Source organism: Ranitomeya imitator, chromosome 6 (assembly GCF_032444005.1).
Source record: "Ranitomeya imitator isolate aRanImi1 chromosome 6, aRanImi1.pri, whole genome shotgun sequence".
In the NCBI taxonomy this organism is placed as follows: Eukaryota; Metazoa; Chordata; class Amphibia; order Anura; family Dendrobatidae; genus Ranitomeya; species Ranitomeya imitator.
In genome coordinates, this window is record NC_091287.1 from 204,411,850 (window position 1) to 204,425,458 (window position 13,609).

At 41.3% G+C, this 13,609-nt stretch overlaps 1 protein-coding gene across 1 annotated transcript; it reads left to right on the plus strand.

Annotated features, from left to right (window-relative positions):
- Window positions 1-6,476: 6,476 nt before the first annotated feature.
- On the plus strand, window positions 6,477-8,771 carry LEP (leptin). Its single transcript, XM_069728906.1, has 2 exons — window positions 6,477-6,626; window positions 7,925-8,771. The coding sequence occupies exons 1-2, from the start codon at window positions 6,477-6,479 to the stop codon at window positions 8,279-8,281; spliced, it is 507 nt and encodes a 168-aa protein (XP_069585007.1). The 3' UTR covers window positions 8,282-8,771.
- The last annotated feature ends 4,838 nt before the right edge of the window (window positions 8,772-13,609 follow it).

The window sequence follows — 13,609 nt, forward strand, 5'->3', positions numbered from 1 at the left end:
AATAATAATTTAATAATAAAACTTTATAGTCTATAACTTGGATACATATACCTGTCATTATATATTTATTGCAACTCTTTAGTAGGACAGAATGATTCACTCACTAAAGATTTTTATCTATTTTAAAGTGTTTTAGAATAAGTTATCTAATCATAATGCAGTTGTGGTCTACATGTCGTTGTTTGACCTTAGGGTCAATAAATTAGAGATCAGTAGGATGCAGCAAGTAAAAGGGGCAATAGATGTGACTTACCACTGGGGTATATATGTCTATAGCAAGAAGCAGATGAGAGAGCATGTCAAAGGGGTTGTCTACTACTTGGATAACTACTTCTTAAATATTATGTAAACCACACCGCTACTGTTACAATGATGTCAGAACTGGGTCTTGCGGGTCCTCACGTGACATTGTTATGCCATATGTGCCCTGCAGCCAACCAGCATCCCCTAATGGGCTGCTTTGCTCACACTTTTTTTTGGACAAACCTCAGATGTCTATAGGAAATGAGAGACCTGCAGCCCAATAATGACCGCTGATTGGCTGCAAGGCTTACGTGAGATACTAATGCCACGTGAGCCATGGGGAATTGGTGCGGACATTGTTGGAACAACACCAGGGTGCGAGGTATATTTTATTTTTATTTTACGCTGGGGAATATGGTATTTAAGAAGGGGCTGTGGACACCTCTGGACATTCTAATAGGGAGAGTGCAGGGCATGATATTGTTTAGGGGTAGCTGTGGACTGCCCTTGTAAGGGCGGGAGCTCGGGAACGTAGGTTTACAGTTAGTCCTTTTAGGGATCGACAGGGTATTGTCTCCCTACATCGCTGATTCATGGATTTCTCCACTCTGCGAACCATGGGCTATACCTACCTGAGCCACGGCATTTGGTGAGATCGTTCTTGTTTTAACATTTACGTTATATATGATTTTCACCCTATTTGCCTTATCTCCCTCCTGCCTGTTTATTACTTGTTTTTTTTTTATACCTGCCAATACCTATACATACAGGGTCACCTGGCTTGACATCTCTTGCACTTATGTGCTCGTGTTATTAACCATAGGTATCTTGAGAGTGTGGGACAGTATATTTTGCATTTATAACTTCTGTTCTCACTTATATTCTATCTTGGTATCACCCATAAGTGATGTTTTACCTTACAGGCTACATCATCTAATACCATTATAGTTTTTTTTGCTTTGGGGTGACATTATTTGTTTTTGTTATTGTCATATTATTTTTTACCTTGTATAGATTAAAGGTTAAGTTTTAATTCCTACTAGAGCTGTGTTCCCACACCTCTGTAAGACCCGAAATTATGTTCATATAGGCCACGACTACATTATTATTAGTTGCGTATATTTCTTCATGCAATATTTTTAGAATACATCTTTGATATTTCGGCTATGTAGAGTTCCTATAGAGATGTGTAAATAATATTCCATTAGCAATAGTGATGAGCGAATATACTTGTTACTCGAGATTTTCTGAGCACGCTCGGGGGTCCTCCGAGTATTTTCTTAGTGCTCGGAGATTTAGTTTTCCTCACCTCAGCTGAATGATTTACATCTGTTAGCCAGCATAAGTACATGTGGGGATTCCCTAGCAACCAGGCAACCCCCACATGTACTTAAGCTGGCTAACTGATGTAAATCATTCAGCTGCGGCGCTGAAAACTAAATCTCCGAGCACTAAAAAATACTCGGAGGACCCCCGAGCGTGCTCGAGAAATCTCGAGTAACGAGTATATTCGCTCCTCACTAGTTAGCAAGTATTGTCTGCATGTAATCACAAGCCATAAGTACATTACCAGCGCTAGTTTTTTTTATATTTGCCACTTTGGCTTCAAAATGTTTATATTTTTTTCACTGTACCTTTTTTAATTATTAAAATCAATGCTGGACATTTCCCTGCACGTTGAAAGGCAAATACACCCATAAGGCTAATCTTTTTACATTTTTCCTTTCCTTCTGGGAAAAAGCCACTCTGCTTTGTAAAATCCTGGAGCAGAAAAACAATTGCCCACGATGTCTTTCACCTCTCACTGTGCCAAAGCTACAATGCAGAGGATTTCAATGTATAATCTATATCTCTAGAGTTTATCTGTAGGCATCTATTGAAGAAGGGAAGGACGTTGCTGTTACAGCGATAATCCATTGCTATATAATGTCCACAGTCCGAAACATTTATTAGGGCCCCCTAAGGAGTCTTCTTGGAAAAAAATCAGAGGTCTAACAATTCACATATTGTTTGGATAAAAAAACAAAACTGTTTCTCGTTCTGTTCCGTTTCCTTTGAAAATGTCAATTCGCAAGGTTCAGACACATAAGAATCCCCTGAATAGTAAATACATTTTTAATGTAAAAAAGAATCAAAGCAAAAGCAAAACCTTTCGTCAGCTTAACTCCTCTAAACATGCATGTAATAATATATAATACATTACATAAGAAATGATACCTTTACTGTAAGTGTACAAAGCAGAAAGGTTAACAGAGCTTCGGGAATGGCCGGAAGAGTTTCTGGGAAACATTCTTTAGTTCTCGAAATTGTTCTCATTTTCTAGTTGGACGTTTCTGTGTTTCCCAAGGCAGAATGTTGCTCTCAGAGTAACTTTCTAAATATTTGCAAACTGTAAAATTCATAGATGCATGAGATTGGAGAGGCAGTCACTTCCCAGCATGGGGGAAGGCAAAGGTTTAGTATGACTCACTCCTGCTCAGATATGCTTCTGCAAAAAAGGAGACCTGTCCTCATGAGGTCATACTGAATAGAAGCGCTCTTACTCACTGTAATGTGTAGCCATAGGATTCAAAGCAATGCTGACAAAGCAATGTACTCCACATGTATAGTATACAGCAATGATAGTACAGACAATGATAAATAGAGCCAGATGTTATATATATATATATATATATATATATATATATATATATAATTCATATATGTGCGGCCTCCATCCTGATATATATGTCCCTCACCATTATATATATGTCCCTCACTCTTGTATATAAATCACTCATCATGGCCTCATCATGGTATACATATTGCCCATTCTCCTATGTGTGCCTTATCCTGGACCCCATCCTGGTATACATCATCCATCTTGGTATATGTCCACCCCTTATGTCGCTGTTCTTTAATGTATAGGAGAAAATAAAAGAAGAACTATAATGCACCCGCATAGTACTTCATATAGTATAATGCATTCTATAGTCTTCCATATAATATACTGCACAGCCTATAGTCTTCTATGTAGTAAAATGCACAACAGATAGTTATCCATACTAGTAAAACATGCAGCCCATATCCCTCACATAATATAATTTACAGCCCATAGTTATCCATGTAGAATAATGCACAGCTCATAGTCCATCATAAAGTATAACGCAGAGCCCATAGTCATCCATGAAGTATAATGTACAGCCCATTGTCATCCATAAAGTATAATCCATCCCATAGTCATCCAATAAAGTGTAATGCACCCCCATAGTCATCCTTAAAGTAAAATGCACAGCCCATAGTCATCCATATGCACCCCATGGTTATCAATAAAGTATAGTGCACTCATATAGTCATCCACATAGTATAATGCACCTCATAGTCCTCCATATGGTATACTGCACTCCCCACAGTCCTCCATATGGTATAATGCACCCCATAGTCATCCACGTATAGTCAATGATTTAAAAAAATACTCACCTTCCCTTCGCTCCCTCGTCGCGTGCGTCCTCTTGTGAAGCCAGCAGCCGATGGCCTCTGATTGACCGACAGCGTGTATTGTAGCACACATAGCCGGTGGGCCTGTGCGATGCAATAAACTTCAGCTGGAAATGTGTCTGAGGACGCACATCCAGTTGAAGTTTCTGCAGGCATTGGTGGACCCCTGACCTGCCAGGCCTGGTCGTAATTGCCTAATACATATCTTTAATCCAAGCTGCTTACATGCTTAGACTAATAAGGAAAGGCAGACACACGAAATCACATTTTATTCTGGCACCGTGAATAAGTGGTGTCTACAGTAACCTGTATTCTGTTAATCAATAGACTACAACCTCTAGTTTGCTATATCCCAGCATTGGAGTCAATTATTCTGATGGCAGTCAGCAAATTGCTGCAGAGTCTCTTCTCTCTATCGACAGAATACAGGCTACTAGAAATAACACTTTTTGGAAGAAAGCAGCAAGGCTTTTGATTTTCTTGTGCCTGCTTCACCTTACTACATGATCTCTCGAGTAATAGGAATATATTAAAATATTGCTGATAAGCACTGTTCATCGAGAGTCAATCCCACGCTAAAGCAGACATGTCATGAGCTTTATGCTACCTGTACCATAGACTGCTTGATTCAGATATAGGCTGCGGTATTACGCTGAGTCATTTCAAAGAGATCATACTTTGAGAAGCTGGCCAGGGACTATGTGCGACGCCCACTAGGGCCGTGGGGCACTCAGAACCTGGTCGGGCAGTTCTTTGGGGGATTCACAGGGACATGACCCTATTCCATTGCCCTGGGCGTGCAATAAAAAAAATGCAAGGGGAAAACCTATATGGGATTGATTCGTGACACCACCTTTGGTGTTTGGCAAGGGATGACCAACGCTGCGGTTCAGGTCCACTGGTAATGCAGCAAAGATGGTACAGCTCCCCAAGGGGTAGAGCGGGGCCATAGGGCAGATATAACAGTCAGTTCAGGTGGTGGTGAATGTTGTGGTGCAGAGAATAAGCAAGGCACACAGAAAAGTGCAGTTTTCTTAACCTTTACTTTTTGGTGGATGAACATGCAGTCCAGGGTACCAATTACAGATGATTACAGGAGTCCGGCTACCCTGGAAGCATTCAGGGATCCACCTTGCCAGGTGGGGTTGAAGGCCTTTCTGCTGCACTCTATGTTCGGGTCCCTGCTGCCTGTAACTAGCTGTGGGCCTCTCCTGCATGTTGGCTTCGACCTATATGGCAGACAGCGCAAGCCTATCATGGGCACTGCCTGTTCACTAGCAGCACCGGGCTCTTAGTCTGCTGCAGTGCCTCTGGGAGTTTGGTGTGGCCAGGGAGCTTGCAATCCCCTGCCCTCCAGATTCAGCTTTCAGGGCGTACAGCACCCGCACAGCCAAGGACTCTGGCGTTCTTCTTGTCAGGGCTCCGCTACGGGGTCAGCTCTGACGCAGCTGCAATTCCCCAGAGCCCTTGTCTCTCTCCTCTCTCTCTCTCCTCTCCTCCGACTAACTTCCTAACAGGCTGAAAACTGACTCTTCTTCCTGACCAGAGAGAGTAGCTCCCCTGAAGTCAGGTGTAGAGCTCCCCCTTCTGGCCTTGAGCCGGAATTGTGATGCATGCTGTGTATCAACTGGCATGGGGACCTCTTCCTGCTTCCAGGCATGACATCACCCTTCAGAGGGAGGCAACATCACCATGGCAACCGGACTCTGGGGTGGCACATATGCGTCTCAGAAAACTGTCCGTGGAAGATTCTCCCCACCTTGGTCACATAGAACACACACATAGGGACACGCCTGTCAGTGTAGGGGAACATTCGGTCATGTTAGAGTAATTATAATGTAATAGAAGATAGAAGTATAACTTCAAGTTCCAAATTACAGAACATGGCACATTCAGACCACTTGCTTTTCTATTTAGTAATTAATTCTGAAGATTACTTTACTATAAGTTTACAAGCAAACAGTCAATTTTCTGAGGTTTAAAACAACATCTATTATTATACAAATTTGTAATTTTTCATGTGAATTTGAGATAAGCAAGATAAGATTATTTCAGCTACCTGTATTACCTTCCAGGAAAGATGCACCTAAAGGGATTTCACATGATATAAAGGAAACATTAACTTCACAGCAGACTATAAGTAGTGGTTACAATTCTTTACTTAGCTACAAAAGCCTTTTTTTTTTTGTTTTAAACGAGATTAAAAAAAATCTTTGCAATATGCTAAATAACGACCAATATGTTATTAGTGCAGGTTGCTTTTAACATCAAGAACTTGTTAATGGTGTTGGAGATATGGGACCTTAATGCATTTTTCCCAAAACAAGGCAAAAACCCCTCATTACTAGCAATTTGCAATGGTAACAATTACCATTGTTATGTTCTCTTCTTGCAATCAGCTCATTGTGTACATCCAGAGATTATCAACCTGCCCAGACCCAGGGCTGCTCCCATAGCTGCTATGTTTGTGAGCATACACAGAATCCACACAAAAACCCTACAGTCTGGTAGCATATATATACACTGATACATTATAACAAGCTCATAAACTATGTAGACATTGAATATATACATGTTTTTATTCATCGGCTACAGTGACCTATTCAATATCCAAACATGTTAAAATGCTGAAATGCAAAGTTTATTAGAATAATGCATTTGCTTTCATTGTACATTGATTTAGCTTTGCTGTTCTGTGGTTTTCATTTTTGTCATTTTTTATTTTAGTTATTATTATAGAGTGGTATACAAGAAAAATGCAATACATTCTACTCTCCTTATTTTGGGTTGTTTGGATGCGAATACCTCAGTGCCATGGAAGGGCATTAAGAACAGATCGACTAAAGGCTGATGCAAAGCTACTCTCCAAAATTTTAATAACAAGGATTCAGGAACATCCAATTCAGGTGAGAGAATTGGTGACATATCAACAACTTCTAAAGAATTAAGGAAAAGCATTAACTTAACTTTTAAATTCAGAGCATTGTGCTTCCATCAACCCGCTGTACCTTGGGGGTGTTGGGAGTTGGATCCTTAGCGATCCAATAGGAATTTCAAATTCAGAGCATCGTGGTCCCATCAACCAGCTGTTCTATGGGGATTTTGGAAGTTGGATACTTGCCGATCTAATTTGTATGACCTTTCGGTGAATGTCCACTTTTAATCTTCATGATATTTGCAGGAGATGAATTCAGATGACTAAATTTCTTGATGTGTTAGTCTCGAAGTTATAATTTATCTGCATAAAATAACTGCTTAAACTAAGCACAGGTGCTCTGTGCACCACTGGCATGGCCAAACAGTTCAGTGCACTTTCCCACCATTTGCTTCTGCCTTTCTCTGACTCCTGCAATACCATAGTCTTCAATCAGAGAAAAGAAGAGCAGAGAAAGATGGAAAACAAGTAGTTGCCAAAGTGCCCTGAACTCTTTGGCTTTGTTTTTGCTAACAAACTTCCTTTAAATGCTAAAGATCTTGCTACCTACAGGCATCACTATGAGAAGCTTACCATACTACTATTTATTCTTGAGTTCATTGTAAAAACTGTGAGATTTATTTAAATATTTTACTTTCTTACTTATACAGCGCCATCATATTCCACAGCGATTGCAGACATTATCAGAATGTTCTAGAATTGTAGCTTACATTGGGCCAGAATTCAGGGACATATGCCATGCACCACATTTATTGTTTTAGACACTTTTTGAGCCTTACTTCATAAGGCTCAAAAGGCTCTCTCTATGTCCAGTGTCGTTCTGCTCCTCTTCTCAGTGACATCACTTCATACTCTCCGGGTCACACCGCGCTATCCGTGACCTGAAGGTGGCTTTTGTAATGTAAGCCTATGGTGCTTCAGAACAAGGCTTACATTGTAAAAGAGAGTTCCAACTCACATATAGGGCATAGAGTGAACAGGAGAATCTGAAGAGCGGTAACGTCACTGAGAAGAGGAGCAGAACAGCACTAGATACCAGAGAGGGCAGCAGGAGGTGAGTATATTAACACACACACTACACTACATACACATATGCACAGATTCATTTAATATATATATAGATATTCACGGGAGGGCTTCTTTAAGGAAAAATTAAGTGAATGGATTACAGACTGATGAGTAGAAAACTGAGTTCAGTGCATGGTATTGTATAAGATTGGATGTACGTGCTCCTCACTTATCTTCATTTCAATCCTTTTCCCAATTCAGCTGAATTATCCTAGCAGTTTGAAAAGCAGTGGCTTAGACTTCATTCCAGATGAAGAGATATTGGTGAGTTTGGAGAAGATGGATGAAACTCTCGAAATATTTCAGCATATTCTATCCAGTATCCCAATGGAACATGTGGAACAAATGCTGAGTGATATTGAGAACCTTCGAAGCCTGTTACAGATTCTTAACCTTATTATGGGTTGTACGGCCAGAGAACCTCGACAGATAAACTCATCGGAGTATTTAAGGGAACAGCATGAAAATGCATCATATACAATGGAAAAGGTGACTCTTGATCGACTAGAAAAAACATTGGACAGCATTGCCAGACATGTAGACATCACAAGTTGTTAGAACGTCATCACAGATTTTTGTGATCACCAGACTATCTCTGTACTTGAAAATGCGGGAGTGTGGCCCCTCCTCGACACACTACCCTTCCACCCATGTTTGTCATTTATAGTCCTTAAGCTATAAACCAAATGAAGATTTTTATTGATTCAACCATATCATATTGACTGCAGATCTCTTTCAGGGCATTGACTATACTTTGACTGTTTCAAATTTCCATAACGTCTTCCCAACTTGAATGAAGGAATGGGATCTAAACAAGTCAATCTTGGCTACCACTTTTTAATTGGGACCAGAGGAACATGAAAAGCTGCATTACTTGATGTTATGGACTTCAAGACAGACAAATCTTTTGCACTAATGACTGTAACAGTCTGACAACTTTCCTAGATTAAGATTTGGACGTAATAATGATTCATCATCAATTTTATGTGCATTACAGTTGTTTGCCCAACTGTACTATATTTATTTTTAAATCTTTTACAAATGTTTTCTATTTATGTATTTTATAATAGTAATTGTATCTTATATTATACAACCCATGTCATGCAGTTCTAAGCAAAGTAACTCCAATCTAATGGCATCATTTGCAGTGTATCCTTGTTGTTCCTAAAGATGGAGATACCACTGTATGATGTACATAGTGGCAATAAGGCATTAGTGTGCTATTATTAACACTTTACAGGATAGAGTCAGATGACAGTCGTTAATGAAAGCTGGACTACAATTTTCTTTCTGTTGCTAATGCACACAACATTATTGGGGCAATGTACAAACCTCACAGTTTTATATGACACTTATATGGCACCCATATCATTCTTAGCTCTATAAGTCTTCAATATCATTCTTAAAGGGAATCTATTATCAGGTTTTTGCCACCTAATTTGATGGCAGCAAAATGTAGAGACAGAGAGTCTGATTTCAGCAATGTATCACTTACTAGGCTACTCGCTGTGGTTTGGGGCAATCACTGATTTATCAGCAGGAGATTATCTTTAGAGGACTAGTAAACCTCCTGCTTGGTAGTCAAGCATATTCATAAGCTCTGTATAACCCCACCCCCACTGCTGATTGACAGCTCTCTGTGTACACTGTACAGGGACAGAAAGCTGCCAATCAGTGGTGTGGCCGGTGTTATACAGAGTTCTACTTTCAGAAAGTATATTTTTTTAATATACATGAAGTCAAATAGTCCTTATCATGTCATATAATAATATGTTAGTAATTCAGCAATACTTATTTCCAAAATATTATCCTTTTTTTACATTAGGGCTGGTTCCCTTATCCTGTTGGACAGCAAAACAGTCACATTTAGGGCTCCTGTAGAGAAGCGTGTTGCAGGGATGTCTCCCATCCATGTGTACCCTGACCGCACACGAAGAGCATGTACCCATTATAGCCGGTGTGGCAGTACACATGGCTGATTTTCCACATGGTCTGTGTGAAGAAAATCTCCCCATGAATTATTCTGGTCCGAGTTACAGACCACACCGGTGCTGGTACAATAGCAGGCAGCTCCTGCACTCATCCACTGTGTGAACAATTACATGGCGGTGCACACGGACCGAGTCACATCCGCAATTTGCAGACATGACGGACCCACGGTTTAGTATGGCCGTCTGAATCCGGTCTAAGACTTATTGATGTGTTTCATGGTGTCAAGACATTCTTTAGTAAATAGCATGTAGTTGAGTTTATATTACATTTTTTAGATTTAAAGTGTCAATGTATTAATTTATAAGTAGTGTATTTATTAATTGCTTTACATTACATATTTATGTTGTTTGTTAGTTAAAACTCACAGTTTACAGTTTTATATATTTGAAAATTCAGGCAGGACATGCCATTGCATTATATTTATTTATTTATGTCAAACCCCTTCTCTCTAAATTAAACTAGTTTTATAAGAGCCAAGATGTCTGGTGCTTCATTTATCATGGTAATACCCCAAACGGGCTCATAGTACAAATCTATTGCAATGCATAATGCTGATATTCAGGTTCACTCTCGATAATATGCAGCTTGATATTCCAGGAGCCTACACTGTTTGTCTATCACTCTCTGTGCACACAACGCCTTTTAGATGTTGGCGTACCCGCATCATTTTTAAAGAAGCACTCGCGTCAGGAAAATGCTGGCGGTGTTTTCCCTGAAGCATTTTTTTGGATATCTTTTGCAACAGTTTCGCTACCCACATTTTTTGCTAATTCCGCATATTAAATAGTGATGTCTTCCAAGCATAATGGTCACTTCTTTTAGCCACCTCAAGACTTTTGAAGCCTGCTCATATGCAAAGCAAGTCATTTTCGCATAGGCAGCATCAATAGTAAAATGTTGGTCCGGGATGGGGCAACACACTGGCACTGACTGGAGGGAAGTAGGGAGGGGGCACTGACTTGAGGAGAGTAGGGAGGGGCCAATTCGTGGCCGGACTAAGCCTGTCGCTGATTGGTCACGGCCGGCCGTGACCAATCAGCGACGCGGGATTTCCGTTACAGACAAACAGACAGACAGGCAGACAAACAGATGGAAGTACCCCTTAGACGATTATATAGATATTTTATCACAATGGATGTGGTTGGGCACACAGATCAAGATCCGCTGCCGGCAGCTCTTTTTCCAATTACTGACCAATGATGTCTCAGAAATGCTCAATGGGAGACAAGTCCGGAGATGCTGCAGATCATGCAAGCACATTTAGGCTACACAGGGTACTTACAATAGAGCAAACAACAAGCAACCTCACATTGTTTTGTTGAAAAACGTCTCATTGAACACTGGAGAAATGGACCTATCACAGGTTCAAAGAGTAAATTTATGCAACCCTGAAAATGTTTCTTCAATTTTATCCTAATTTACATGTCACTAACACGTCTATTGATTCTGTAATTTCCACAATTCACCACTTTTCCTTCATAGTGTTGCAATTTCAATGTTAAGGAGTATATTTTAACCCCTTAAGCCCCAAGGGTGGTTTGCACGTTAATGACGGGCCAATTTTTACAATTCTTAAAAATTGTAGTAGTGCATGGAGGTGTGGTACAATTTAAAGTAATACTTCATACACAGGCTAGGTTTTTCGGGGCAGGTGTTGCATTAATGGTGTCTTTGCGTATTCCTCTTTTGTAACACACTCGGCACCTTTTTGCAGCTTACCTTTTCTTCCAGTTGGTGGGACCACCCCAGGAAAATGCTGACCTGGCACGATACGTGCACCTTCGGTTCCAGAAGTACTGGGCCTGCTCCTTCCCTCGTGCCAAACATCAGGGCTTTAACCACTACTTCCTGGAAATGCAGGTACGATGTATCGGTGTTGCGTGCACATCGTGACAGCAGAAAAAACGTTGAGCATTGCCATTTGTACAATGTGCACGGACATCTTTTTGTACCACACCCTGGCCTTTCTCAAAGCACTGTACGATTGGAGGAGTTGATCAGATAGATCAACTCCCCCCATGTTTTTGATTTACCCCAGTACACAGGTCAGTTTGCTGACCTCTATAAAGGTACCCCTTACAGTGCTGAGGGCGCTGCCATCACTGTGTATGGTGGTCAATAGAAGGACATCCCTTTTGTCCTTGTACTTGACCACCAGCAGGTGATTGCTACATTGGGCTTTGCTCTCACCTTTTCTGAGAGTCTGCCCAAGTAGCGTCTTCGGGAGGCCTCTCTGATTAATAACGGAAGTACCTCAGGCTGTGGTACCTCACGCAGAGAGAGATTTGTAGAGTGGGATGCTGGTGTAAAAGTTATCGGTATAGAGGTGATAACCTTTATCCAGCAGTGGGTGCACTAAATACCACACAATTTTCCCACTCACTCCCAGGATAGAAGGACACTCAGGCGGTTCAATCCTGGTGTCCTTCCCTTCATAAACTCTAAAGCTGTAGGTGTACCCTAAGGTACTCTCACACAGCTTGTAGAGTTTAATTCCGTGCCTGGCCCTCTTGCTGGGCAGGTATTGACGGAATCTGAGCTGCCCTGTTGTGAATTCTGTGGCAGGGCTCCCTCCTGTGGTCACGAGTGGTACTTCGGCTGATTCTCTCTGTGAGCTTCTGTTGGTGGAGGAAAGTGGTATTGCGGCTTCTGAGTTTCCTACCTCAGGTGATGTGGTGAGGTCGTTAGGTACTGCTCTACTTAACTCCACCTAATGCTTTGATCCTGGCTTCCTGTCAATGTTCCAGTGTTGGACTTGTTTTTCCCTGGATCATTCCTGTGGCCTGCTGCTCTGCATAGCTAAGTTCTTCTTTGCTATTTGTTTGCTATTTTTTCTGTCCAGCTTGTCTAATTGTTTTGCTGGAAGCTCTGGGACGCAAAGGGTGTACCTCTGTGCCGTTAGTTCGGTACGGAGGGTCTTTTTGCCCCCTTTGCGTGGTTTTCTTTAGGGTTTTGTGTAGACCGCAAAGTTATCTTTCCTATCCTCGCTCTGTTAAGAAAGTCGGGCCTCACTTTGCTGAATCTATTTCATCCCTACGTTTGTCTTTTCATCTTACTCACAGTCATTATATGTGGGGGGCTGCCTTTTCCTTTGGGGTATTTCTCTGAGGCAAGGTAGGCTTATTTTCTATCTTCAGGCTAGTTAGTTTCTCAGGCTGTGCCGAGTTGCATAGGCAGAGTTAGGCGCAATCCACGGCTGCCTCTAGTGTTGTTTGGAGAGGATTAGGGATTGCGGTCTGCAGAGTTCCCACGTCTCAGAGCTCGTTCTATGATTTTGGGTTATTGTCAGATCACTGTATGTGCTCTGACCGCTATGTCCATTGTGGTACTGAATTGCCTATCATAACACTGCCCTTAAAATAATTTAAGGACTCATCCACGCAAATGTCCCTTTGAGGCACGTACACTTCAGCAAACTTTTTGTTGAAGTGTTCGATGACCGGCCAAACTTTGAACAGATGGTCAAAGCTGGGGTCAACTCGTGCGGGACACCGTGCATTATCGTTGTAATACAGGAAATTATGGATGGCCTCAAAATGTGTCCGTCCGGGTCATGACAAATCGGAACACTGTAGTGTTATATAAAATATCAACACTCCAATATTGCCGAAGTTCAGGCTTCTTCAGGATCCCCATGTAGAGGACCAGGCCCCAAAACTGCATCATTTCAACTGTGTCTATAGGAGACCAGTTAGAATATGATGAACCCGAGTTTTGGTCCAAAAATTGCCGAGCATATAAGTTAGTTTGCTCCACCATGAGGTTAACAAAAGCCTCAGAGAAAAAGACTTTGAAAAAGTCTAGTTCTCTGAGGCCGGTGGTGTCAAACTTGATTCCTGATTCTGCCACAAAATCAGGAATCAGTGGCTCGTAATTTTCGGGTGGCAAGGTCCA